Source organism: Chaetura pelagica, unplaced genomic scaffold (assembly GCF_000747805.2).
Source record: "Chaetura pelagica isolate M959 unplaced genomic scaffold, ChaPel_1.0 scaffold222, whole genome shotgun sequence".
Lineage (NCBI taxonomy): Eukaryota > Metazoa > Chordata > Aves > Apodiformes > Apodidae > Chaetura > Chaetura pelagica.
The window spans coordinates 4,610,774-4,624,773 of record NW_009952711.1 but is presented as its reverse complement, the minus strand read 5'-3'; the positions used below and the strand labels follow the sequence as shown (position 1 = coordinate 4,624,773).

Here is a 14,000-nt window from a genome sequence, read left to right as displayed (position 1 = left end):
GGGCGGGAGGCACCGGTGCCAAAACCGCCTCCGAGCACCGCCGGAAGTTTGTGCCGGGGGGGACGCGGGTTCGTTCTGCTGCTGGGCACGCGTCTCGCGTGGAGAACCTGGAAAACAAACTGAGCTGCAGCGCGTTGCCGGAACGCTGCCTAGATCCTGCTGTCGTGTGTAGACCTGCTTCGTTGTTGCCTTGAAACAGCAGTAGAAATTAGATGGTGTTTTAGGAAACTCCGAGCACCGCCGGAAGTTTGTGCCGGGGGGGACGCGGGTTCGTTCTGCTGCTGGGCACGCGTCTCGCGTGGAGAACCTGGAAAACAAACTGAGCTGCAGCGCGTTGCCGGAACGCTGCCTAGATCCTGCTGTCGTGTGTAGACCTGCTTCGTTGTTGCCTTGAAACAGCAGTAGAAATTAGATGGTGTTTTAGGAAACTGAGCAATATATGGTTTGCAGATGTGTGCAGATTTCTAGTAAGTGAACGTTACTATGTGTAGCACCGAAAACGTAGGCATTATTTTGGGAAAATAGGTTAGTTTTTGTATAATGAAATATATGCAGAATTCTGCAAAATACAGATTTGTACAAGGGTCAGAGGGGCAGGGGCACGTTCGTGCAGTTATGCAGCATAGATTGTATTTAAATTCACGAGTAAACCAGGTTGTGATCGAGTGCACCTTTGAGACCTGAAATTTCTTGTTGTGACAGCCTTTGTGGATACAGAGTTCCTGTTCTCCAAAAATAAGTATTTCTAACTTTTAAGTCACTAAAATATATGGCTTAATGTAATTATTAGCATTTATATGCAGAAAGAATATCTGTTGGAGAGGAGCTATGAGGGTTGTGTGCATTGCAAAGCAAGGATGAGGCAGTACTTCAAGAACTGCCGGCAGTTCAGCCCCAGAAGATTGGTGAGCTGATACGATGGAGCCAAAGAGAAGGAAAAACTTTGAGAGTAACTTGAATGTTGTAGTGTCAAGGGAAAGAAAATTGGTATTGGAGGAGTAGAAGGTTGTTTACAGGTGTGACATAGGAAAAGGTCAACATGGAAATAATATTATAGAATAAATTTATTTAGGGGAAGGTAGCTTTCTGTGAATGTGTTGAGTTTTTTTTAACTTGTAGTTTCTGTTCGTTTTCCTGAGTAGGATGGCTCGTACAGCAGGAGGAAAGCTGTAGGTGCAGCAACGTAGATATTTAGCCATCAATGAAAGCAGCCCAGGGAAGTTGTGTGTAACTTTATAAAGTGTTGCCTTATCCTCAAGAGGGTGTTAAGGTTGTCTCTAGACTTAAGTATTTAACACTCACTTTCTGTGCTCACTCCTTAATATTGAGGGCCTTGAAGAACTTATAATTTCTTATCATCCTGTGTGATGGTATTTTAAAAGAAACACCTGGCTACAGGATTTGCCCTTTTAACCTTTCATTTACTGAAAGCATATAAATGGCACAGCACTGTTTTTGTTGTTTGCATTCAAGTTTTTTGAGGTTTTGTTCCTTAGCATGTTTCCTTTATCTCCTTTAAGATATGATTGCTTTTTTTCTGTCTAGATTTTTAGCTGTTATACTGCCTTGATCAAATATTACATGGTGAGAATTAAGGTGATACTCAGTTCTATGAACAGGTGAAAATCAAAATACCTCTTGGGAGTGCCCTATCCTTAATTATTCCTAGGATTAGAGGAAGAGTTTTAAATAGCTGTGCCTGCATATATCAAATCTCAGTAGAATTTACATGAGTTGAGACAGGCAGCTAAATAGGTGAAACTGCCATTATGTGACGGATTGTTTGTATACTTGAGGGTTTACCTGTTGGTTGCTTATATATTACCCCTGCCTATAATCGATTTTCTTAGTGCCTTCCTACCAAGTAGCCTTTGTTTTCCCAAGTTTATAGTCAAGAACCAAGCTGGCATTGCTTGAAGTGGCAAGCTTATTGGTAGTGCATCTTTCTTGTTTCTCCTGAACCAAGGTGAACACTAGATTGGGTCAGATAATTATAATTTGGGAACAAGGAGGCAGATCAAGAGATGAAAACAAGTGAAAGCAGTGAGAATACCATAGTATGTTTTAGGTGAAAAGAAACTACAGTAGGGAAAAAGAACGTGGAATAAGGAGATAACACGGAGAAATAGAACTACAACAGAGAAAAATAAGGTAAAGAGTTAAGCTTTGGGCTCTCTTCCCTGTATCAGCCACTGTCTTCTTTCAGAAGGTCTTATCCTGACAAGACGGAGAGTTTTGGTTATCCTGTAGGTGTATATGGTTTCATGTAACTTCAGCTAACAGAGGCAAGTGCTCAAAGTTGAGAAACAATGGTTACAATACTAGTTCTCAAGTTTTCATGCTTGCGTTTGCTTGCCCAATTACATGCTTCTGTGATTCCAGAATGGGAGTGATAACCTTGAGATTAGTATGTATCAGCTGTGCAGCAGTTAAAAATTGAATTTCATTGTTTGTGACAAGTGTGGCACATAATCAATTTGCTTATAACTAAAATCTTTATTTGCTAGTGACTAATAAGTGGGAAGCCTTTAGCTGGTATGTAGTCCCTAATTAGGGAAACATTTATGCCTAAAATCTCAGATGAATATTTGAATGTAATAAGGAGAACTCAGCTTTTCAGGTATTTCAGCTTGTCAAAGTGCAAGCTTCTTACCCCCACACTAAGTATTGTTTTGAATACACTAACAACAGTTTTATGACCTTCTGTTTGTGTGTCTGAGTTGCCCTCATTTAAAGTTTTTCTGTGATGTCTCTTTACTCAATGAAAGCTATAGGTAGCTTGTTAATTTGCTTAAGATGTACCGTAGGTCAGTGCGCTAAATACTCAAAATATTTCTTCTTAGTGGTTATGAAGATATTGTTCATTATCAGAGCAAAATTCTTCTCTGTTCCTAGTAATTATTCAGTTTTTATTATGCTTTGCAGCAGTATTTTTTATATTAGAGTTAAGAACTTCCTTTAGGGGTACAGGTATAAACACTATTTTAAAATAATAGATTGTGAGTTCTGTGTCTGAAATTATGACAGAGTAGAACCTGTAGGGGGTGCTGAAATTTATTTCCACTAGTACTAGGTTTTGGAACTAAGCTTGCGTTAAAACTGTTCCCTCTCTTATCCTCTGCTTTCAAAGGAGTTTGGATATACAACTTCAAGGTGGCAGATTTTAGGAGCTGTACTTTTAAGTGCCACAGTTATGGAATAGTTGCTGTTCTAGAATGATGTGTTTTTTGCAGACTGCCTATATAAGCTTAACTTGCAGTTTAGGCTTTAGGAGATACAGCTGAGGAGTTCTGCTTACAGAAGTGTTACAGCAAAATTCTTCTAAGTAAAAAGGAAACAAAAGCAATGTGATACTAACTTGAAAAAGTAACTTGTGCAAAACAGTGCAGTAATTATTTAGGCCTCTGTGATGGTAATGGAAACAGAATTAGGCTATTGAAGCAAATATTTTTTAAATATGTAGAAGCATGGGTTGTATCTTGGGATCTAGAGTAGCGTAGGATGCTGTCTCTTGGATTGTTTGTCTGAAGACTGCTTGGTTTTTCCTCAGACTCGTGGCTCACTGTGCAGTTAAGCTTAGCAATGCAAAACTTGCTTTTCTAAGTACTCTGTGATTTCTGTGAGGTATAGGCCATGCATCACTTTCTGATAACTTCTGGCATTGCCTTAAATGGTACTTTTGCTTAAATGTATCCAAAACTGAGGTGCAGAGAAGAGGTACAGCAAAAATTTCGTAAGTTAGAAAATTTTTTACTTTAGGTTCTCAAAAAAAAAAAGGCCTATTTTTCAGCGGAACTGAGTACAGTATGGTCCTGCTGATATCCATTTGACTTGTCAGTGGTGGCAGTGGCAGTGGTTGGTCTGAGGTCTGGCACTGACTCTTTGCATGTGATCTGCTTTTTCTTGCTACTGAGCTAAGCCTCCTTATGGCCAGAATTTGCACAGATTGTTCAGATGAACTTGCTCAGCCTTTGAAGGTGGGTTGCTGGTGAGCTTCTGAGGAGCGCTCAGCAGAGGCCTTGGCAACCTTCCTCCCTGCATCTGTGGGATGAGTTGAGCTTACAAATCAGGAGGCCTGTAGCTGTGTATTTTCCAGAGCAGGAAAGCTGCTCTGAGGGACTGAAGGAAGCGTGGTTGAGGGAGATGATGTTAAGGTTATTGAGCAGCAGCACATACTATCAGGCTATTGCATGGTATGTTTATGAAGCTTATTTGCAGGGAATACTTTTTTTTGTCAAGGCAGGTTGAAGCTGGACTTGCTTCTTCTGGAACACTTGAGTCCAGGGGAGTTGAATATTTTAGATATAAACGTTTTGAGAGTATAAATAAGCCATTAGAAATTTGCATGGTCTCTTTGCATAGGTGTAGTATTTTTGGAAGTGTTAGGATCTGTGCAGGACCATATCAATTATTTCTTAAGGCCTTCTGAAGAATGGGACAATACAGTGGAAAATACTTGAAATTATGTAGTTTTCCAGTTTGTAGTCTAATACGTAGAAATGGTATAAGTTGTACTAGACAAACTGCTCAGTTTGAAAGTGTGCTTACCAATTTTGTCTTTTATTTACAAAGGTGGCTCAACTGTACCTCACATAGTAGGGCAAGAATGATTTAGTTTCCCATTCCCGAATGCAGGAAATGAAAAGTAACTAGAGTTAGGAAGAGATCAGGGCAAAAGATCAGGAAACTGCAATAGAGGGATATGGGAAGTGTGTGAGAGTTGAGGAAACGCATTTTTCCTAAAATATAACGTTAATGTGAAATCTAGCAACTAAGCCTTGAAACCCATAGGGAAAACTTATCCCTCAAAATAATAGATTTCAGGATGATTGCTGGCATTATTTTCTTCTGTTGGTTTATGTGGAGAATGGTTGTGCTTATGTACGATTATTTTTTTTCTCTCAATTTTTAAGGTATTTTTCTTTCACATTTCCTCTTTTTTTATATGTTTCCTGTGGCATAAGCACTCACAATGAAGTCTGCAAAGTTTGGAAATGTCATGTTCTCTCCATTTCCTCAAGTCAGGTGTGTTCCAAAGTACTTAGGTCTGTGTTGGAACCTCATTAGTCCACTTGAAGGTTGTGATCAAGGTCACACAAAACAGGCTAGCCCTAAATCGGTGTTGTCAAGTAATCCATTAACTTGGCTTAGCATTTCATTAAACAGTTAATTTTGAGATTTAACTTGTTAAAATATCCAACTATGAGAGATTCTGCAGATACGAGAAAGTATGAGATACTTTGCTTTGGTTCTTCAGAAAAAAAAATAAATCAATAATTGCTTAGCATGACAGTTGTCAGCAAAAAATTCAGATTAACTAATGATAAAAATAATACCTTCTTCAATACATAAAGTTGGAAACATACATTTATGCCAGGAGTACGTAGAGCTCAAATATAGGTAACCCATGCAAGCACACTTTACACGTACCATTTGTAGTGTGGATATACTTAGATTCCCAAACATGGTGCAGAGCAGAAACTCCCAATGCTGGCTGAGCTGATAGGAATGTTTTTTTAATAAATAATAAAAAGAGCTCATTTCAATCTTGAAAGAATTACCGCAGTAGTCTTGCTAATAGTTGAGGGAGCAATGCTGATTTCCCTTCATATTATACTGATGCATCTGTACTGTTTGTAGTTCCAGAACCACTTCAGACGTAGCTAGAGTAAGTGTTCTTACTTGTAAACATCTTGTAAATCCATATATTTTAAGACTTTTCCCTTCTGTCAAATGTGTTTAAAATTGGCAGTGAGATAGATTTAGTTGAATCACACCTCATTTTCTCTGGAAAGTTATTAAAATAGCTTGGTTTTCAGAGTGGGAAGGAAAACCTCTCCATCACAATATGAACAGTTGCTGTACTGTATTTTTGAGTTTGGGATGCTGCTTTAAAGGCTTTATATGTGTTGTTCTTACATCTCATGGCTTTCTACTTCCTCCTTCCTCTTCACCACTTTCAATGTAGTTGGAGCCCATGAAGTCTTAGGCATGAGCTAACAATCGCACATGACATCTTTCTATCCCTGTCAAGGAGAACGGTGATAAGTGTCGAAGAACCTGAAACAAAAACTCTTAATAAAATAAATACTAGGCTCTCTAGACTTTTGGTGGTAAGATGACAGAGAGAGAGGATGTGAAGATTAAAGAATTAAGACAGAGCTTAAAAACCAACACCCCCTCTCCAAACCCTAGAAAAATAAATGTCATATTTTTGCAGAAAAAACCTGAGCACTTGCTGTTTAAAGACAATATACTCATCTGGCATTCCTTCAGATTGCCAGAGTGTGCCTCTATGGTGGTGTGGCTTGGCTGTTACTGCAGGCAGATGTGTAAATGGAAGCATGCAAGCAAAATGTTCACCCAGGATACTGGATGGAGGAAATTAGTATCTAAGAAGCATTTTGGCTCTGGCTGCTGCTGGAGGGGTTAGTTTTAGCAGGTGACAATGACAGGAGGAATAAGTCAGGGGAGAGGGGAAGGGATGCTTCACCACTGAGTTGTGTGTTGCCATCTCTATATGGAGTTAAACCAAACACCAAACCCTTGAAATGTGAGCACGAGATGAGAGGCTGGAAGATCATTTCCTCCTGTCTACAGGAGTCTTGGCTTCCCTGTCCCAGCAGCTGCTGTCACCAGATTCTCTACTGCCTCTTGTCTCTCTGCAGGAACTGTCTGAGTTAAGACTGTTAAGACTTACAACGAAGGCAGGGAGTCAAAAGACTTTTCTGAGTAAGGTGAAATTTTCCTAACTGAGTGTGGCCACAGTTCCCAGTCAGTTCATCCTGGGTGCTTGCAGCTGAGCTAGTGCAGTGAGTGAGCTCCAGTGGAGTCGAGGGAGAATGCTGGTGAAAAGTTTTGGTGAGAGTATGGAACACTGTGCAGAGAGCTGCAAGTGAGAGGAAGTGCTGTGAGCATGTGGTTCTCTGAAAACCAAAATGCCTTCCTAAATCTCTGCTTATAGCTGTTATTTAAAAGAGGTCTTGGGAATGTCTTTCAGCCCTGTATGATAATGCTCTTGTAAATTGGTGAGATAAATGTGATTAGAGGATCTAGAAATACCTTATTAATACTTTCTAAATTGTATTGTTTCAACATTCTAATATACTTTTACTTTTGCAGATCAAGCTGCCACCAATGATGGAAATAATAACAGCTGAACAGCTGATGGAATACTTGGGTTAGTAGTTGCAACAAATGGCTTTCAGTTATGTATTATACTTACTAGTGAGTAGTAGTATAGGAGAACTGTTTTATCTTATTCAACTTTATCCAAATGCATGCTTCAAGAAGACTTGTAGTATTCAGTTACACATGCTTTTCCTTAATCTGCTTTTAGACATTTTCTGTATTACTTTCTGAAATGGTGTGTCTACTGCTGGCATACTAAGCTGTACCAACTGCAACAATTGGTAGACTTTAATTCATGTCTCTTAGAATGTTTTCTTATAGATGACAGAATGTAGTAAGTCAACTGTGCCATTAATTATCTGCAGCAATCCTTGACAATATAACTCAGTTAAAGTAACAGAAAAAAATAATTTGGTCATCACAGTGACTGGGGCCTCATTTGCAGGCACTACTCTGTTACCAGATTCAGTGTTCAGCAAAACTGCAGTTGTTTCCATCTGCCAAGTCTGTAACTTCAACAGTTTGGAATGATCCAGGTGTTAAAAATGCAGTTGCAGTTAAGGTAAATGTAACATAGTTCTTTCCCTTTGTAGCCCAACAAATATAAGACATTGGAACTTAATAGACTAGGTTGGATTTTTCTGAAGTAGAATTTAGAAAAGAGCTTACTATATTTTATTTCTTTTTGCTTGTAAAGAAAATGTATCTTGCTCTTCTTAAAAGCATATCCCTGAATCTTTCAGTGGAAGAAAAAGTTAATTACGTATTTTGAAAAAAATAAACCTTAAGAAATCTTGTTGCCTTTGTCTAAATGTTTCTTCTAATTCTGTTGATAGATTAATACTGTCAGAAGTTGCTGCTAATCATAGCTGGCTAACTGCATGTATTCTTTCCTGAAGGCCTATATTATCTTCTGGAATTATCTTATTAAATTTAATAACAAAATTACCTTCTCAAATTATTTAGCTTCCTATTCAGTCAACAGGATTAGCTGATGCAGGTTCTTCTACAGCTTAAAAAAAAAGCCTTTCAACTATTTTGAACAATCTTAACTTAAAATATTATAAATTAGGAAACCTGTAATGATATTTTTCTTTTAATAGAAACATTTTTTGTTTTAGAAATGGAGTAAGGGAATAAATTCAGAAAGCATTGAAATAAAATCTGAATAATTTTGGTGAGATAGTTTTTGGATAGTGAACACCGAAAATGTTTCATTACCTTAGTGTTTTAGACACAGATGGAACACAAGACTTTCAGAATTATTGGTGTATGGAAGCATATGCCAAAATACTCATAGTATCAGTTGGTATAAGCAGTTGCATTTTTACATTATGCAATTACATACCTTATTGTGAACAGTTTGACCTTTTGTCTTTTTTAAGTTGAGGCAAAGAGGGAGGTGAATTTCTGAATAAAGAGATTGGTAAGATACCCAAAAAGATTTAAATGTTGCTTTAGAGTAACAACATTAGCCATTTTAATTTTATTTCATAATATGGTATTACTATGCTTTTAATATTCATTCATATTTTACTCCATAATTGTACTTCTGGTTATAAAACAATACGTGCTCATTAATTTTATAGAAAACTTTGATGTTATTTATGATCAGTGAGCTTCAGCCAGAAGTATTTGTGGAAATGTTGAAGCTTTGAGTGTGGAACAAACTTGATTTCATTTTTTCTTTTTTTAGGAGACTATATTCTTGATGCAAAACCTAAAGAGATATCTGAAATTCAGCGTCTAAATTATGAGCAGGTAAGGAGCTTCTAAAATACTGTGTCTGAAGGAACTAAAACTTTTTTTCTCACCTAAATATCTCATTAAAAACAAGAAGCATACAAACCATTGTTTGTAGTTAGGCTTTTGGGTTTTTTTCTAGGCTTGATGTGGAGTATTATTTATAAATTCTTCCTATTAGTGAAGAAAAACTTGGTATCTATTAGCACAAGAAATTACTTTTTTTTTGCCAACAATGAATGTAATGAAACAATTTAGGTTTTGCCAAGGAATTATAACACAAAGTGCAGATGGAAATATGCAACAGGGTGGTTGCCCTTTGAAGCCTTCTACGTGTCCTTCAGTGTGCTGTGTTCTCTGATCCCTGCTAGACTTTCTCTGAGGATGTAAACTGAGCCAGAAAGAGATCTCTGGTCTGAGTCATGATAAAGAGGTTAATTCCATATTATGAAAGGCAATATTATTGATGTTGACCACTATTTTTGTTACCATAGAAGTCTTTCTATGTTAAAGATAATGCTATCAGTTTTTTAAAAAATACTGGTATAGTATATATTGGAGGAAATTTTTCAAACTCTGTCTGTGGTAATAGCTGTTTTTTGATTACTCACAGAAAAGTGTTTTGAATTTATTATAGGTGTAATGTTTCAAGCTAGTTCTGTTTATTACTAGGGTTTTTTTCTGGCTCTCATTCAGTGTTGAAAACCAAATCAAGTATCTCGACATAGTTGAAATGAGTATTGAATGTGGACTATTTCAATAATCCAGACTCCAAAGTTGTAGCTAATTTTGTAATTACAAAAATAATTTATATAATTTGATACATTTTTTCCACACAGCTCTATGCTGTAGAAGATTATAGCTATAACCAACTTACAGGAGGATGATCAAACCTGGTTAAAGTACAATTTCTATGGCTTTCTTGTGCTCAGCTATATGGGTTTATTACGTAAATATCACAAACTTTTTCCTTAAATATTTAACTGTACAATGTTAAAGAAACTTTCTGTTCTGAGTGTACTTGTAAAGAAACTAGTTAGGCAACTGAGTCTTGTAACATTATTACTTATCAGAAGCATTAGAACTAGTTCTTGATGTTAATACTGTGTTTATCTTGTCACACAGTTAATATTCTTCACCTAAAATAATGTATTTTCTTATACAAGAAATTCCAGTAAATTCTTTTAACAGCTGGATTTGTAATGCTTGATTTTAGTATAATTACAGCACCATACCAAGATACTAATTTCAGCTGCAACTTTCTTTTGAGGGATTTAATTAAGTATTTGAATGAAAGTTGTTGTTTTTTATTATTTTGGGGTTTTTTTAAAGCACAAGTTCTAATGCACAAACATAAGAATAGGTTGTCCAGGGAGATTGTGGAGTCTTTATCCTTGGAGATACTCAAAAGTTGTCTGGACATAGTCCTGGGCAACTGGCTGTAGGTGGCCCTGCTTAAGAAGTGGTGATGAACCAGATAACTTAGAGAGATCGATCCCTCCTGAGCTCAACTGTTCTGTGTATTTATATGCATACTTATTTGCATTAGCTTTTTTAGAAGCTTGTTGCTTTGATGATACGGAAATAGCTAAAATAGAAATACTGTTCAAACTGTAATGAGAAACTTCTGCAGTTTTCTGGAGAGTTCATGTTCCTGTTTTGTTTACAAAGTAACATTAAAAAAACATTTGCTATTACAACTAATGTCTGTAGATGTATGATCTGAATTTGTGGATGGCTACTGCTGAATTGCTATAGTCTGTCATACTCTTCATTTAGTAGAGGAAGAGTATAGCATTATTTCTTCCAAAACACCTCTGATTGGTTTTTATATTCTGCATCTGCTCCCTACTAACAAAATACACTTAACTAAGGTGACTTAGTTTGCTACTATAACAATAACAGCTTTCAAAAAATTTAGAAGTCTGAGCCAGGTCCTGAGAATAACTTTAAAATCTTGCTAAATTCTAAATCTTGTGATATTGAAAAATTGTCAAAAGGATGAAGCAACACATAGTGAAGTAGTGGAAGCTGTTACTTTCTTGGTAATAGAAACTTCATGCAACACTGCAGTTAAAAGGGCTTCAAGTAGTAAAACTGTCATTTATAGCAACCACTGTCAAGTGCAGATACTGGATAATGACCATGACACTTTTATAGCTATGCTTTATCAAGTAGTTTGTAAGCTTCACCTCTTCTGGAAGTATTCCAGATGTAAGTCTGCTTAGTAACAAGGAAATATGTCTGTTTATAAACTTACCCAAGGAATTTTTCAAAAGTTGCATCTAAACTGAAATTACTCAAAGTAGAAGCAAGCTTATTGTCCTAATGTCATTTTATTAAGAAAAAAGTACATTTAACTTGCATACCAGTAAGAGGAGTATCTTAATTCCTTTGGCTAAAATGCTGAGATTAGTGAATGTGAAATCTTTGCTGTGTGCCTTAATGGAGCCACACTGTTGCATGTGTAAAGTGTTGTGCAAAGATTTGTAGGCAAGACTATTGTAAATACGTCTGCTTACACAATTTTTACATAGAAGTTTTGATTTAGAATTCTGTTGCATGCTGACAGATGTCTAAAACTTCTTCTGAGATGCAGGTAACATTCATCTTTACAGGATATCTAAAACTGTGATTAGAATTGGATCATTAAGGATTGAATGATGTGCTTACTTCAATTACTGTGTTTACTTAGTGATTCTTGTATGTTTTAATTGGCACATTCGTCACAATACAAGATGCATAGCCTGATTTCTTAAACTGACTTCTTAAAAACAGTAAAGTCTGCCTTACATTCTAATATACAGGCTGGTGTTGGCATTATGTTCTGTTACTACTGTGCTGCAAAAGTGAATGCTTAAGCTAATGTATTGGTTCATGGATCCATTTATTTGTGTTTTTCCTGCATTTCAGCAAGTTTCTTTTAATTTAGTAAGATAAGTCATCACTATGTACCCCACATATGCCTGGTTAGCCTACCTAGCTCTGTGTTTTGTCATTTTTCATACTCTGTAGTCAGTCATCCTTATTCTCTGGCTTTTGTATTCCTTATTGTTTCAATTAATTTTAGTTCTTGCCATTAACTGTCTTATAATTAAAAGAAAACAACCCAGAGACAACTGTCTCTTAAGAGTGGTTTTAGTCCATTAATCTCTTCTGTCTCCATCTCCATTGCCAATCTGAACTTTTCTTGTCTTGCTTTTTTCTCCCCATTGTTGCAATCCTGAGTTCCTCTTAAGCAACAGAGTTTTGCAAAACAAAGCAAAAAAGCAAACAAAGCGCACAACAACAAGAAGATAAAACAAAGTGCCTCAGTTTCCCTAAATCTTTTGCAAATACTGCATATGCTTATGAAGCTGGTGAAGGGTCTGGAGAACAAGTGTTAGGAGAAGTGGCAGAAGGTTGTTGAGTCTGGAGAAGAGGACACTGAGGAGTGATGACCGTACAACTACCTGAAAGGAGGTTGTAGCGAGGTGGCTGTTGGACTCCTCTCCTAAGTAACAGGCGATAGAACAAGAGGAAATGGCCTCAAGTTGTGCTGGGGGAGGTTTAGGAAAAAATACTTCACTGAAAGGGTTGTCAGGCACTGAAACAGGCTGCCCAAGGAAGTGGTGGTATCACCATCCCTGAAGGTATTTAAAAGATCTCTAGATAAGGTGCTTAGAGACATGGTTTAGTGGTGGACATGGCAGTGCTGGGTTAATGGTTGGACTTAATGGTCCAACCAAAACAATTCTATGTTTGTATGATTATGTGGTGGCAACTACTTCAGGCTGACTCAGAGACAGGACTTAAAAGTGGAGTAGAAACCTGAAGAGAGCACTTTGCAGTCCAGTTCTTCTTGCAAACATCTATCTTGTGACTATGGGAAATACAGCTGAAAGAAATAGGAGCTGCCTAAAAACAGCTTATGAACATAGAAGAAGAAACAATCAGATCCAGCTGATTGGAGGGAGAGTTCTTATTTTGCAAATCTGTTCTGGCACATAGAGAATGAATAACGTGAATATGCATTGAAACAGTTGTTTAGCTGATTTCCCTGTTTGTTGATTTCTTTTCTAAATGTTGAATTGATGAGTACTAAACCATGCAGTGTTACAGCCACCAAGTGTGTAAAACTGCTCATCTTTTCTTTTTGCTGTCAGAACATGAGTGATGCCATGGCCATCCTGCATAAGTTGCAGACGGGTCTGGATGTCAACGTGAAGTTTACAGGTGTACGAGTGTTTGAATACACACCTGAATGCATAGTGTTTGATCTTCTGGATATCCCCTTGTACCATGGATGGTTAGTGGACCCTCAGGTAATACCTTTTTTCAATAATGCAAACAAAATATAAGTGATTATGAATTTATTGTGGGGGGAGATGTTTCAGAATTCTAACTGGAATCAATTATGATGATGGTAATGGTTATTTTAAAAGATCTAATCAGAATATTTCTTCTGAGAGGAGTGTATACAGACTGTTGTACATATTTTTTTTTAGTGTGGTAGCTTTGCAGGTCTATAGTCAAAGTAACTTTCAAAACCTACCCTGAATTCATGATCTTGTAAATGAGAACTGTTGTTCTGAGGGAGGCAGGAAGTTGCTAGATAAGGTCTCCTAGTCATTGTTTTTGAAAGGTTGTTAAAGAGCACTTGGAAGTAGTGCAAGGGTACTTTCCTCCTTTCTTTAATTCTGATTTACTAGTTGCTTCTTTTGAGAACTAAGGATGTTAGAACCAATTAGAGAACCCTGCATCCTTAATAAACATATAGTTTATTTTTAATGCTATTATTTAATGAACAGTAAAACAGTACTGTTTTCTTAGGGAGAAACTGGGTTTGGCTGCAAAAATCTTCCTCAGATTTATTTATTTTCATGCCTTGTTTATGAAAATTACTGTTCAGTTATCCCCTTGGACTTCCCCCATCCAACTGAGTGAACTGATGCCTCATGGCTCTCCTCCAGTTGCTTCAGTAATAGCTTTTGGTGTTAAGTGTTAGCTTAAGGATCTGAGACATCAAAATGTGTAACAGTCTGGGCAAAAACTTTTTGGCCTTGTATTTTTAGGGGGATAACATCCTCTTTTTGTTGAAACTCTGATTTTCTAATTGCCATAAACTTACAGTTGTGTTCTGTTCT

General features: G+C 37.0%; 1 protein-coding gene across 1 annotated transcript in view; it reads left to right on the top strand.

Annotated features, from left to right (window-relative positions):
* Nucleotides 1-857: 857 nt before the first annotated feature.
* Nucleotides 858-14,000, top strand: part of FAM63B (family with sequence similarity 63, member B) — a 28,826-nt gene continuing 15,683 nt past the window's right edge. The window contains exons 1-4 of the mRNA XM_009994532.1: nucleotides 858-905; nucleotides 7,123-7,180; nucleotides 8,828-8,892; nucleotides 13,020-13,178. Coding sequence (XP_009992834.1) covers nucleotides 858-905; nucleotides 7,123-7,180; nucleotides 8,828-8,892; nucleotides 13,020-13,178 — 330 coding nt within the window. The remainder of the gene's footprint in view (nucleotides 906-7,122; nucleotides 7,181-8,827; nucleotides 8,893-13,019; nucleotides 13,179-14,000) is intronic.